General features: G+C 37.5%; 1 protein-coding gene across 2 annotated transcripts in view; it reads left to right on the top strand.

The window, feature by feature from the left end:
* LOC117972808 (protocadherin-17-like) overlaps positions 1 to 6374 on the top strand; it is a 52005-nt gene extending 45631 nt beyond the window's left edge. For both annotated transcript variants that reach the window (XM_059030278.1, XM_059030277.1), the window contains exon 5: positions 4496 to 6374. In XM_059030278.1, coding sequence (XP_058886261.1) covers positions 4496 to 5160 — 665 coding nt within the window. In that variant the 3' untranslated portion in view covers positions 5161 to 6374. The remainder of the gene's footprint in view (positions 1 to 4495) is intronic.
* The last annotated feature ends 6501 nt before the right edge of the window (positions 6375 to 12875 follow it).

The raw sequence follows: 12875 nt of genomic DNA, 5'->3' as shown, positions 1-12875 counted from the left end.
TAGTCCATCAACCTTTCTTGCTGTTTCGGTCTAGTTTCTATCATAAACCACCCCCCCAGGGTAAAAGAGTCAAGCCTTTACTTAGCTGTCCACTGCATGTGCTACTGATACATGAGAGGGTTACGAGCCATCGAAAAAGTGTTTCACAACATAAATACCATCCAGGCCCTGTTGTTGGGATTGGAAACACTGAGTAGCTGCTGATTCATTGATTTGTTTGTCTAATATAATGCATGGTTCTCCATTAAGACAGCTGAGATGTGACTATCCAGTTTCCGAGGTGACGGCTGTACAATTGCATGTTGCATCAAGCACACGCCATTCAAAACAGGTTTTGGCCGCTTTATTTGGAAGTTGGTGAAAACATTGTTCTGGTCGACACAGCTTGCTCACTTCTTGAGTATGGGTTATTGTGTATATTGATTGACTCCTTTGCAGCTTTTTACAGTACTTGCCCCATCAGTCAGCAGTCGCTTCTGGATGCATGTTAATCAAACAGTTGTTGCTTCTGTGATGCTGGCCAACGTTTGAAAATATGTCGCAGTGTTTCTTGATTTCGATTGCAGTGTGGGATACAGATCCTGTGCATAATATTGTCCCATTATCTACTGTACCTAAATGGATACTCGCTCTAGTTACGATTGTAACATTTGTTAAGCAAGGCTATTAGGCACAATTGTTTTACATAGGACCTTTAAAACTGCATACATTTAAAATGCTTAGCTATTTTAAATGTAATCATGCTGTTATTAATTTCCTTTTATTTTAATCCAATGTCATGACGGTATGGCAAGAGTGCACTTTTAATATCACCATTAACCCTTAGTATCTTCGAAGGTGCTGCAGAAAAATTAGTCCTCTGTTCAATAAAGGAAATTAAAATCTTTTGCATTTGCTTGGCAGCCAATGACCATTAGAAATCATTTGTGTTGGCTGCTTTGTGATGATGTCAGAAATTGTAATTAAAGTTTGACAGGCAGAAGCTATGGTTATGTGCTTGTAACTAAGGATATCAGCATCCCAGTAGTGTGGTTATATCACATGTGGCCTACGAGGAGGCCACAAAATAACCCTTGAACACCCAGTCCTTGTTACTATCAATAGAAAAAACTAAACTTTGTTGAGTGTATTACATAATGACAGACAACAGTGTTTTTTAATTTTTTTATTATTCAGCAGTACATTACCAGTACACCAGGATGGAACATTTTACAAGTGGGAAGTTAATGGGAACCTGTCCTGGCTGCCCTCACACTATAATAAATCAAATGATTAACACAACAGAATTGACTATGTGCTATACTTTATTTAACATACTGTGGCTGAAAAGGCAAGTGAAAGTCAAGATGTTATTAAAGCTTTGGCAACAACGCATTATGTAGCTGTCTGTACATTAGGCATGCACATGAGCCCTTCATTTAGCCATTTGTCTACTATAAGAGTAATTGTAATTAGATCATGTAAGTTAAGCTTTGATGGCCAGGGATTAGACATGGTTTTATGTGGACCCTATCTTGACTGTGAACTTTATCTATTAGAAGAGTTATTCTGAAATGAGTGGATGACTATGATATGCATCCTCAGGATACTACACCTTTGTTCCATTTACACAAAATGTCTATTGAAAAAGATGCACAGCATGAGTGCCTGTCTTTGGCCTGTTAGTTTGTAGTTATTAGGACCTATCTGACACAAATTTACTTCGCTCTCCGAATGTGGCAGAGCCTTGACAGTCTTCCGTCTTAAAAAGAGCCATTATTAATATATTTTCTGAAAGCATGTCTGTTTCAGGGTTTTGCAGTTAAGTGATAAAAGTGTCAACTTCAGACCCTAATTATAATGAATCTAGTATCCAAAATATTGTATTCCATAGACAGATGAGGATTGTTTGTGTTCTGTGATTTGATTTATCCAAGAAAACTACAACACAAATGTCTTCTATTGATTCCATTTTGTTCCCATCTGAATGTTGATTGAAAAAGATCTCCATCTTTGCATGGTGCAGTACTACAGTGCTACTCACCTGCAGACCCAGATAGAATGTGCTCCTGTATTTGTAATGCATAACATCTTGTATAAACCAGCCCTGACTAAACCAGTAGGACCTTCTGTTTCACTGGCAAAGTATCCAGAGCTCTATTTTCCGAGTGGTTTGTCTGGTGGCAGCTAACTCGTGTACAGCAAGCAGGAGCTGCGAGGGATCAAATGAGTGATTAAAAGGAATGACATTTGGATACCAGCAGTATCTGTTTTCATGCAAGCGTTCTTGTTGCCATGAGGACCAATTACATCCTAACGACCTTCATTGGAAGAATGACTCATAAAACCTTGTTCAGCTCATAAATTCCCCAAACAGTTAGCAAATTATAATGACCTTATAATGCCATTATTGTCCTTTGTGTCTCTATTTTTACTTGAATTCACTGGGTGGTATCTGGGTATTTGTGGTATATAGATTTGCTGCTTATGAACAGTTTACCAGCCTCTTACATGTGTTTGTCTCTAATGAATCAGGGTTTTTACAAGGAATAATACAGATGAGTTGCTGAAGCTGGAGTGGTATCTCCCCTTCTTTTAGTTCTGCATAGCATTGACTAAAACATTTTTCTTTTTATGAAAATTGATTATTTTTTCTCATTCATACTGCTGATGATTTATTTTAAGTTTATTGTTGTTGCTGTTCTATTACAGCACTCGTTCGATCCGCCCTGTCAGCTGGTGAATGCATTCAGAAATGCAGGCTAATAGTCAGGAGAGGTGCTTATAATGTATGATAATCAATACTCAAAGCCTGCTTCCTCTGATGTGACACAACAATAGAAGAGAATAGAATAGACGAAGAAGCTTCAGACTGTTGGCATTATATTTCAGATCTTTATTCATAGCAAGTAGCTGAGAATCTCAAGGTCAGCTACCAATAAATTACTAATAAATTAACATGAAATGCTTGTATATGTACAGTATGTGAGCGTGAAAGAGAGTATGTGTAGTGACACAATGCCACATTTATACTGCACCCCAGAACCAGTCTGCCACATTTATATGTGCACTTTTGTCTATATACTGTACTTGCATGGCCTGCCATAACAAACACGTGCGTTCTGTACAGTGCAATGCATCACTGAACATGCTTCAGAAGACATTTGGATTTTAAACTAGTCTCAGATCTGCCCCACTCAGAGGAGCAAAGCTGATGACTTACAGGCTTTCGACCATCCACATTTCATTTAATTTCAGAAAGGGTACCACTACACCCATTATGCTACAGACACCCGCATAACCAAAGAGGCTTATATTACTATAACAGTACTTTAGCAGAACCAAACACCATCACACACTAACCTCTAAGTATCATACAAAACTATTTCTTAAAAGCCTACAGAACACCACATAAATGCCAAGCAAATGCGTATAAGTACATTAGAGAATTTTTATTTACTCAGTTATACAGTACGGTTCCTTCCTTTTCAATTATGAATGGTTAACTTTTCCTAGTAATGTAGATTGCATGGTATTTTATGCATGGAACTTAATACAGGTTCTAAGTACCAGTTTGAAATATTGCCAGAATAGCTCTCATATTTTATGATCCTGCAAAGGAGGATGGAAATTCAGGACCCGTGAAGCAATACATTCTGTTGTATTTAGGAATCATGGTAACGTGGGATTTATCACCTTTAAAAAAAAAAAAATACTAGATTATTGGAGAATATTGTTTTTTTAAACCACGTTGTTAGTTAAAAGAGTTAACATTTGTGCAACCCTTTTCTTGATAAACATGTTTAGGTATTGGAGCACGAGTGTATTTCTCTGATGGATAACTATGTTTATCATTGGCAAGTGATCTTTTTTAATACAGGATACATTTCCTGGTCAAAGGAACAGCTAGCACCTATTATAGTCTGTGCTTTGTTTATAGATATTCCCATATTTAAGGATTTTTGGCTGTCTCATAAACATCCCTTCCAACTCAAGCAAGGGGCGAGCCTCAATGAGCTGAACACAATGTGTGCATTTAAAGAAACCCATATTGTAATTGAATTAAATGTGCCACTTTTATCATAGTTTCTTATGGTTTGAGACAAAAGGGTAGAATAATTACACACATTTAGAAATGTAGAAAGCACTTGGCAGTAGTATATTGTGATTTTGAGTTGGGAGAGCTTCAAATACCTAAATTACATCAGCATATCATAAAGTTTCACGCTTTTGCCAATTTTGGCTTTGATGTTTTTGCAATATGAGTGTCATGCAACACACCAGCCTCTTGGTGATACTCGTGGAAAACACAACAGCAGCCAGCTGGTCTCCCTAATTCTCATGACAGCTTTTTTTTTTTATAATAATAATTATTCTGTTTTTGTTTTTAATTACAGGAGACAATGGGTCAAGCAAGCCCCTCGAGCAACAAATGTACCGTAGAGTGTTACGGATTCTGTGATTTGTGCCCAAGGTAGTAAACCTAATGAGAAAACATGTTTGTTTGTTTTTTCAGAGCAAGAAGAGTGCATTAATTGCACGGATGAGTGTCGAGTACTAGGACACTCTGACAGGTGCTGGATGCCACAGTTCCCCACAGCTAACCAGGCAGAGAACGCAGATTATCGCACAAACCTCTTTGTACCAGCAGGTGCTGAAGTGAACGTCGAGACTGAGAGTTATGAAACCGTGAACACCAATGGAAAAAAAACATTCTGCACTTTCGGAAAAGAGAAAAGAGATCACACCATTCTTGTTGCCAACGTCAAACCTTACTTGAAAGCCAAGCGTGCTCTGAGCCCCTTATTGCAAGAACTTCCCTCAGCTTCAAACAGCCCCAACAAGACATGTATCCCAGCATGCACATCCACAAGAGGACTGATAGAAGGCTGTGAAGTGAAATCTGGCAACTTTGCAGAATCAAGCGGCCATTACCTGTCAGCCAATAAACAGCTGAAAGACTCCCCGTACCCTCCGTCAGATCCGATGGCTAAAGTCCTTTGCGATGTGCATTCTCGAGTGAGTCGAGACTCCAGTGAGATGGACTGTGTGCTGGAACAATTAGACCAGGCCAACCCAGAATTAGGCAGAGAGGCCTTGGATGCCGAACAGGTTGTGCGTGAAATCGACAAGCTTTTACAGGACTGCCGTGGAAGTGAAGCCACATCCGTGAGAAAGTGAAAAAAGGGACACATTGGCAATTGTAATGCGTGTTCGTAAGAAAGGAAGGCTGATTCAGAAAGGACTTTTCCTGAGGACAGTTGTATCCCTGGAACGACAGAAGATGCTGCTTCACGTTTCTAGCAAGCATTTCAAGTGCCCACCAATTAATAACTTTTCACTACAGTTCATCTTTCACAAAGTCACAATTCGAAAAATGGACAGCAGGTGATATTTTGACAATCGGTGAAAAAAAATAAATAAATGCCTTTTGGTTGACAAAGATTGGACTCGACGCGGTAATCACGGTATGTCAAGATGGACAAAAATAGCATTGTGGATGTCATTACATTAATATTAAAGTGTATAAGAGATAGTGATGGGGGGGGGGGATAAAATAGACCTTCACCTGTCATCAGCTGTTACTTGTGGTTAACTGTACCCCCTATATTTATATGCCAGAACATTCCAAATCGGTGAAACAGTAAAACACATCCTTATCATTGTGTGAACACCTCATGTTCCATGAACTCCAGACCCTTTTATGTATCGTAATGTCCAGCCTCCCTTAAGTCACTCGTAATCCTGTAATTGGGGACATTTTTCTTGTACTGTGAAAAAAGAAATAGTCTCTAAACATTTAAAAAAAATATATTTATAATTTTGTAAAAAGCTTTAAAATTCTAAAGTGCAGTTAATTGTGAAATAATTATGTATTTATGAACTGCAGAGGACACCGACAAAAAAGGAAAAGTCCCTTCACATTACCACTATACCCAATATCATCTAATGTGCACATGTATCATATTTAATGTGTTTACATCAAATGACATATTTTTATTGATTTGTTGCAATTTCTGTGCATATGAGCCAAATTGTTAAGTGTATAAGAGCTATATTGTGTATTTTATTAAATTAATATATAGTTGTGTTGCAATATACTTGGGCTTATATTGTATTTGGCAACTGTTGCCTTAGTAGCTGTCAGACTCTATGAGTTTAAGTTCATTTATTTCTGCTCTCGTGTCTCTCTGGGGTTTGGGGAGCAGTCCCTCAGAGTCTAACTGTTTAATGTTTCGTCCAAAAAAACACAGAATACATAAACTGTTCAAAGATTCACGCCAGCTAATACAAAGCAAAACCCTTACAGGAGCAGATGTGATTTATTTAGGCAGCTCAATTTGTAATTTACAGTGTGTTGTCTTTTTCTTTTTAAAATAAAATCTGTAACATTTTGGCATTTGTACAGCAGTGTTGCTTTACTGTAGAATAGCTCTCTGCCTTACAAGCAGCTTAACCATGTTCTAAGAGTGGACTGTGGTGCTCCTGGCCGTTGGGGACTTTGACATCTCATGATGTACTGTATGTTCAGGTACAGTTTTATAATTAAGGACCAAAACAACATTTATTTTGAGCAGTTTATGTATTATGAGAATGTTTTCATGTGCGTATTATTACATTGTTAATTTCAATACCGAAACCTCCAAGACTAACCAAACATGACCAAACCAAACCATTCATATTATGACAACAGTAGAAACAGAACAAAGAGTTAGAAAACATATGTTTAGGGGTCCTTATTATCAGGAATAGTGAACCCAACACCAGGACATGTTCTTCTGAAAGGTTTGTACACATATACAACTGTTAACATTGTTGGGGGTTAAAAAAAAAATCTATTTAAACACTATTTATTAATAAGACAGTGGTTTGTTCTTCACAGTATGGCTGAAATGAAAAAAATAAAAGAGCTCTTAAAGACCTTTTTTTGAACGAAGAATTATGCGAAACTGAATTGTGATGAGGAGACCAGTCATCAGTAGATCCATTCTGTTCTAGTTTAGGGTTTAAGAACTTGGCTTAGTCTGTCCAGCTGTTCCGAGTCCAAGATCCTTCAAGCAGGGAGTTGTAAGACATTGCTGTATTACTGATGATAAGCAGACATTCCTGTGACACTGTTTTATTCTGTTTCACCAAGCCTACAAACATGAGGTGATAGTAGAAGAGGGGGCTGTTCAAGGAGCGAAGAGAATAAAGCCAGGCCGCTTCTTTTATAGGGGCAGTGCTTACAACCTTGTTTTTCTCAACGCCTAGAGCCGGGATTGTTTCTGTTTTTACCTTTTTTTTTAAGCAGATATTTTGCACCTGTTTTCCAACAGAGAGGGTATGTGTCAGTGTCCTGCCAGTGCATCGCTTCAGAAAACAGAGATGCTTCTTACTAAATACGATTTTAAAGAGTTGGCACATCTGACATCCTGTAGAAAACAGAAATACAAAAGTGTAACATTCTGGGCATTGCATGCTCCTTAGCTTGGATTTGCAGCAGACATCAACCATAATGTTTCCAGATGAGTTCACCTAATTCACAGGTGCTTCACACAGTGGCATTATGAAAACCCTACCATTTCTCCTGGCCACAAGCTAGAGTCATTGGAGTCAGTGGGTTGTCCTATAAAACTAATTTAATTCAAGAAAAAAGAGAAAGGTGCCAGTGGTATATGTGACATGGTTTATTATAGCTGACGTTTAGTCTTTTGTTGTCTAATGGAGTATAAGTTGCTGAGGTCAACAAGTAGTTTGAAATCCAGCATAATATACACCTCCCCATTATTGTCTAGTTACATTCTTTTGGCATCAGGCAGGATTAATCGGCATTAATCAGCATTAGTCAGAAGGGAATTTCGGCTATCAGGGTTTGTTGATTTGGAGTGTAATTGAATGAAACCTGATTAGGGTCTTGACTCTTACAGTCCCTATTGGTCCGGGGGCTGGTGTTCCACATTTATCAGCCCTTGTCACCCCATAGGGCTCTACGCTACACCAGGCAACTGGTGAAAACAAAGAGGCATACATTGTATGGATTATCTCAACCGCTATTGTCTAAAGGCTGTGTTTAATGTGATTTATCTGGAAAATGAAGACTATGAATAAAAAGCAATTACTAATGGTGGTGTCTCCTGCTCTTGCATTCATTAATACTGAGGATATGTGTTAAATACTACTTTCCACTGGGAATCTGATAGTAATTACTTTTGAAATGCAACTTGTAGCATGGTAGTTGTTGCAGCTAGTTAGCAGGTTGCCAAAGAATGATATCTTTTTATGTTTCATCAGGGAAGTGTAAAAGTCGTATTGTTTAACAGGCCAATGTAATGAAAAGCCATAACACCAGAAAATACTGTTATGTTACTGGAGGCATTAATATCACTGGCGATACCACAATATGCCATCTCTCGCTCAGCAGGTGTTAAAGTTGGAGATGGAGACGTTATTTACGATAGTACAGCCTTTAACACGTGTGTTTTGGCTGATGAGTCTGAATTTATCTTATTAGTTCAGACTCCCACCAAACAAACATCCCTGCCTGAAGCTAATATATGCTAAATAAGCTAAATGCTGTTCTGCAAGTCATGCACAAGAGATCCTTCCTTATTGATGAAACAATCTGTCCTGCATTCTAACGTCAAACCACATTTCCATGGTTAACTTAATAAGTCTCCTGTAACACACTCACGCCACTTTGTTACAGAAAGGATGTGTTTCATTTTAAATGCATAGTTTCAATCATTTTACAGTAGAATATTTCTGTACAGAAAAATGACATTTTAAAACTCCTTTTTTTAAATGGCTAATGAATAATACCATAAATCATACTTGTCATATACTTTCATTTTGCAGGTCTGCCATGTGCAATTGAAAGAAACATCAAAATATTTCCATTTAAAAAAACACCTGGTACCATACTACAGTATATTAATGAAAGCTCGAAGTTTGTTTGCCTTTCAGATGTTACTGTTTCTTTGGCCAGAGTAAACAATAACTACTGAAGACTTCATGAAACAGAACTGATATTTTAGTGGGGTAATTGTACTGTGAGAGACAGCTGCTTTAAAGCAGTGAGTTATTTTTTGAGGTATGTTTGCACTTTGGCCATGTTTTTCTCATGGTGATATGATATATTTACTGTAGTTTACCCTGGTTTGCCATGTTTTAAAATTTGCATTACCATACTTCACAATGCTTACCTGCACTTTACTATGATTTCACTGTGCTTTATTACACTTTGCTGAGCTTTTACTCTGGGACTCTTTTATGAGGGATGAGGCATCTTCCTATTATTGGCAAACAGGCTGTCTGCTCCTGCTCCACCAATGTTCAACTATGCAGATTAGCCTATGTTAATAATGTACAGTATGCAAACTATTTGGGTCTGTCTGGTGGTTGGAGGAAAAGAGAAACATGAGCCTTGAGATCCTGTGTGTGAATCACAGTTCAGCCACTGACTCATTGTGTGGCCTTGGGTAAGGAAATGTCTTTCCACATCAGTTGACCTCTTTATACTTCTCCCCAATAAATCTCAGACTTTGTCAAACCTAAGCAAGGGTGGAATGGAGGATTCGTGACAAGAAAACTAAAAGTGTTATTCTCATTCCTTTCTGTGGTAATACTGTTACAACAAGGTTTGCAATCTTTCCCTGGAATGGATGTGCTCCCTTTAATTCCAATGGAAAACAATGTTATGCCATAGACAAGAGGGAGTAGAACATCAGCTCATATCAGCTCATAATGGCAGAGAAAACTCTGTTAGGCTACCCTAGAACATTATTTTTTGTAGAGAACATCAAAGGGCCTTTTAAGCACTAATAACACAAACAGAGCTTCAAAATACAGCTCCACATTATGAACAGGTAAATTCTGATCTGGTATACTATTTATGCTGTGATGGTAATACATTTGTTTGATAAAGAATATGGAAAACATTGATAAAGCTACTGCATTTAGCTTCTCAAATCCAGCCGGGACAGACAGTATTGTCACAATACATCTGGATCATCAAGCATTCTCAAAGCGTCTCAAAACATCTTTGTAACAATGAATGGAAACTATGTACTGTTCCTCTGATAAACTCTCCAGTGCTTCAATTTCAAATTGTTTGAATTTTTAAACAGGTAAAATTGATTGCAAAGCTATTCCCATTTTTGTCACTTCCATCTTTGTATTCTGTCTGTTTGTGTTATAGTGGTGTAAGAACTAATATTATTGGCTGTAGGTGGGTGCATGTGATGGATGCTGCCTAAGATATGTATCTAGCAGTTGTTTGCATTGTAAATAGGTGGGATTTAGGCTGAACATATCTCTCAAATTACAATGAACAGGGTTTCATTAGAGGTTCATATTGATCTTGGTGTCCCCAGTGGCTCCCCTATTAAAAGTTGCCAATCTTTGCTGGGGATCCACAACTATCTAATTGTACAGTACTTTCCTAAAGTGGCAAAGCGTAGGTTGCTGCAAGGGGAGATTATATTGAATTAACAAGGAATATTTTTGGGAGAGCATTTGTAAACATTCTCCTGGGTTAATCTATGCTAAAAAAAAAAATGAGGGTATATTTATTAGCCTTCTAAACACTTGAAAGGGGTTTTGTGAAGAGGAAATTTAACTTACTTTATCAAAATAGGCTTTAGCAAAACATTCCCTAAGGTTTTGTGAATAGGGCCCTACAGATGGGAGTGTGTTATTGCATATAAAGATTATAATAAATTATTATTAGCAGTTATTAAGAAGAACTTTTAATGTTGGGACAAGTTTTAACCTGTCAGAGTAAAATACCTGTGATTATATGAACACCATTGGGAACACTGAAGGTGAGGCCAGGTGTTGTGCACATCTGGCATTATGAAATGCCTTTAACATATATTGTAATTGTACAGCTGAGTATAAAATAATTAGCTTAAAGAGCCAGTGTCACGTCCATATACGTTGTAACAATCCCGGTAAGATCTACTGGACTTTGCCGTGCTGTTTTCTATCTTCCCCGGATCACTTTAACTTTCAGTACTTTTTTGGCCTGCTTTGGGAACCTGTGATCTATCCCAAAGCTTAGTATTGTTGCTGACATTTTGTCTGTAGTTGTTGAACTAGCATCTTCATTTTTTCCAGCATGGTGCACCCTGATAAAAGTCAGTAGATGCACCAATCATTCTAACTCTTGAGTTCGCCCGAGCGGACTTTCACACACATGCGGCCGTGTCATCTGGGATGTATCGATTTCAGAGGTTTTTATGTATTTTTAGATACTAGTTCGCATAATCAATTTGTATGAACAGGTATTAATAACAATTACTGTACCTTTAATAATGTATAGAATAAAGTTAACATACACAAGTACTTCTGATGGTATATAGCTAGTAACCTATTTATCACATTAAGCGTACAAATTACAAAGCTTTACAAATCATCAAAGAATACAATTCTGTACAGCTTTGACACATTACAGAACTTTAGGAATCATTAAACTTCAAAAATTCAGTAAAATGTTTATTCTGAACAGTCATTCTGGCTGTCTACGTAGGCTATTTATTCATTCATTCATTTTTTGTGTTTATTATTAGGGCTACAGCATTATAATAACTTCTGGTTTATGTGTATGTGTAGACTAGACGTTGTCTTTTATATTGTATTTTACCTATATTTATCCTTTTATTCTCGACTCAGGACCACAGGTCTTGAAAACACATCTCTTAATAAATAATTTGAGAAGGTTTATAATAAACATGATTCTGAGAACTTATATCATTACCAGTCATTTTAGAACAAGCTAACCATGTGTCATTCTCCTCCACTGACAAAGTGGAAGCAAAGTATTCTTTCTATGCAGCGAGCACGTACATCCTGATTCCTGCAGTCTTTTGAAAACAAGTCGGTGTTATTTTTAAGTAGCCCACTGATGGCTGGAATTTTATTTCTGGGACTGAAATGGAAAATGCACAGAGGATGGTGGGTCTCTCCAAAGTGGGGAAACAAGAGAAAGGCAAAACACAGCATGAAAACGTTATCAGGTAAGGTGACATTGTTTATAATAGAGAGAGAATGGTTTTACAACACTATGAAGGTTAGACTATGGTACTGGATGTTTAATACCCCGGGTTTTCACCCCTGACATTCTATGCTCAGTGTTATTTCCAAAACTGAATTTACAGTGTTTAGTAATAAACACTGATTCATCTTAAAGAGCACTATATCATGGAAGCTACATTTCAAAATCTGTGTTTTTAATATCCATTGACATCAGTGGACCATAACTAAAGACAAGCTCATGTCTGCTGAAAGTAAGCCCAGGCCACCTGGGTAAAAAGGAGTGTGTTTGTTTATTTATTTACGTGAAAATGTTGTTTTCAGGACAGATCTTTTGGGATAAACCTACAATATCTCATTTTCAAGAGAGTCTCAAGATAGCAGGCAAAGGCAACTGAAAAGAATACAATGCACAGACATAAGGTACAACCTTGAACAAATGAAAATAATGCATATTAAATAACAAGCTAAAAGGTACATACATCTTTCAGGACTGCTATATAGTGTAAGGTTGATCTGCATTTTTGGTGTTAACAGGTAAGGGATTTGAGTGGCATGCATTTCTCCCTGAAAACCCAGTCTTTCTTAACTAGGCATGTTAACATCTTTAGATTAAAGAACAAGTAAGCTTGTAAACTTGATGCCTATAAAGGATCACAAAGTGGGATGAAAAGAAAATGCAGTGGAGTGCTGCAAACATATCAAAATAAATAATTTGCACTTCTTGCTAAAGGCTTCAGTCTCCCAGTAGTTCACAATATCACAGATGTGCGTTGCCACATACAGGATGATTCCTTTGTTCAGAGACCTCTTTGAGGAGTGTGGAATCAGTCCTTAAGCGAGTTACCTTTGGTGTAATACTACGTGTCAGCTGGGAGTGA

The sequence above is a fragment of the Acipenser ruthenus genome, chromosome 9 (genome assembly GCF_902713425.1).
Source record: "Acipenser ruthenus chromosome 9, fAciRut3.2 maternal haplotype, whole genome shotgun sequence".
Classification (NCBI taxonomy): Eukaryota; Metazoa; Chordata; class Actinopteri; order Acipenseriformes; family Acipenseridae; genus Acipenser; species Acipenser ruthenus.
Note: the sequence above shows the minus strand (reverse complement) of the source record. Positions and strands in the feature narration are given on the sequence as shown.